The sequence below is a fragment of the Egretta garzetta genome, unplaced genomic scaffold (assembly GCF_000687185.1).
Source record: "Egretta garzetta isolate BGI_Z169 unplaced genomic scaffold, ASM68718v1 scaffold362, whole genome shotgun sequence".
Lineage (NCBI taxonomy): Eukaryota > Metazoa > Chordata > Aves > Pelecaniformes > Ardeidae > Egretta > Egretta garzetta.
The window spans coordinates 43,923-45,325 of record NW_009258885.1 but is presented as its reverse complement, the minus strand read 5'-3'; the positions used below and the strand labels follow the sequence as shown (position 1 = coordinate 45,325).

Sequence of the window (1,403 nt, the reverse complement as noted above, 5' to 3'; positions counted from 1 at the left end):
CACCGCACCGTGCTGCGTGGCAGAGCCTGGCCCCAGCCCAGGTGCCGCCTGGGCAGCGGGGAGCCCACGGGCCACCAGCCAGTTTCATTAATTAGCGACTACAGCTGATGAGTTTCTGCTGCCGTGGCCCGGCTGCGTCACCACCAAACACCCCGCTTCTGCTTTCCTTTTCGCTTTTGCTGGTTTAGCGGGTAAAAGGCACCCCCAAAAAATAATCCCACTGTGGGCCCGGCGCATCGCTGATGCTCGTGGGTGCCCGTGCCGGCGTGGGGGTGAGCTCAGTGGTCCGTAGCGGGGTGCACCTCAAGGTGACCCCAGCTTAGCCCCCCGTTCCCCACAGGGTTTGGGCCATGACGGAGGCGGCGGGGCTGGTGCCCAAGCGCATCCTGGTGACGGGTGGCACCGGCTTGGTGGGGAGAGCCATCGAGAAGGTGGTGGCTGATGGAGAGGGGCGGCCGGATGAGGAGTGGATCTTCGTGTCCTCCAGAGACGCCGACTTGACGTGAGCTGACCGCGTGGGTTTTTGCTTGGAAACCCCCCCGGTCTGCTGCCTCGGCACCACTGAACCCCAAAATTTCCCATCCCAGGAATGCTGTGGAGACCAAAGCCCTCTTCGAGCAGCACAAGCCCACCCATGTCATCCACCTGGCCGCCATGGTCGGGGGCCTCTTCAAAAACATTCGCTACAACCTGGATTTTTGGGTGAGCACATGGCAAACGGGCAGAATTGGGGTCCCTGAGGATGCTGCAACCCCCTGCCCTCCCCGAGCTGGGACATGGGGAGACAGGGACATGGCTTTCTCTGCTCCTGGGGCTAAACCACAGCTCCTCCAGTTTCTGGAGTTATTAATGAGTTATTAGCCGTAGGGTGCTGGGTTTTGGGTGTTCCCCCACCCCACAGATCTGACAAACCTCTCCATCCCCAGAGGAGAAACATCCATATCAACGACAATGTCTTGCACTCGGCCTACGAGACGGGCGTGCAGAAGGTGGTCTCCTGCCTCTCCACCTGCATCTTCCCGGACAAGACGACATACCCCATCGACGAGAGCATGGTGAGCATCTCCATCCCCATGCACAGCCCAGTGGGGGTCCCTGCCCCGCTGAACTCTCTGCTCTTTTGTCCCCAGATTCACAACGGGCCACCTCACAGCTCCAACTTTGGCTACTCCTATGCCAAGAGGATGATTGATGTCCAGAATAGGTGCGGGGGGGACACACAGGAGAGCCTTTGTGGGCTGTGGGCACCCTCCAGTTATCAGGGCAAGGAGAATCCTCCAGGGCTCCCAGAAATTGAATGGAGCTGGGGAAGATCCCTGGGCTCAGCAGATGGAGATGCTGCTGGCTGGGGTCTTCTGGGGACAGCTCTGTGCCTGGAGCGGGTGGGGTGACTGTGGCTGGTG

General features: G+C 60.4%; 1 protein-coding gene across 1 annotated transcript in view; it reads left to right on the top strand.

Annotated features, from left to right (window-relative positions):
• Positions 1–350: 350 nt before the first annotated feature.
• The window catches only part of GFUS (GDP-L-fucose synthase), a 7,058-nt gene continuing 6,005 nt past the window's right edge, over positions 351–1,403 (top strand). Inside the window, exons 1-4 of the mRNA XM_035889627.1 lie at positions 351–502; positions 588–702; positions 927–1,055; positions 1,131–1,382. Of these exons, the coding sequence (XP_035745520.1) occupies positions 351–502; positions 588–702; positions 927–1,055; positions 1,131–1,382 (648 nt within the window). The remainder of the gene's footprint in view (positions 503–587; positions 703–926; positions 1,056–1,130; positions 1,383–1,403) is intronic.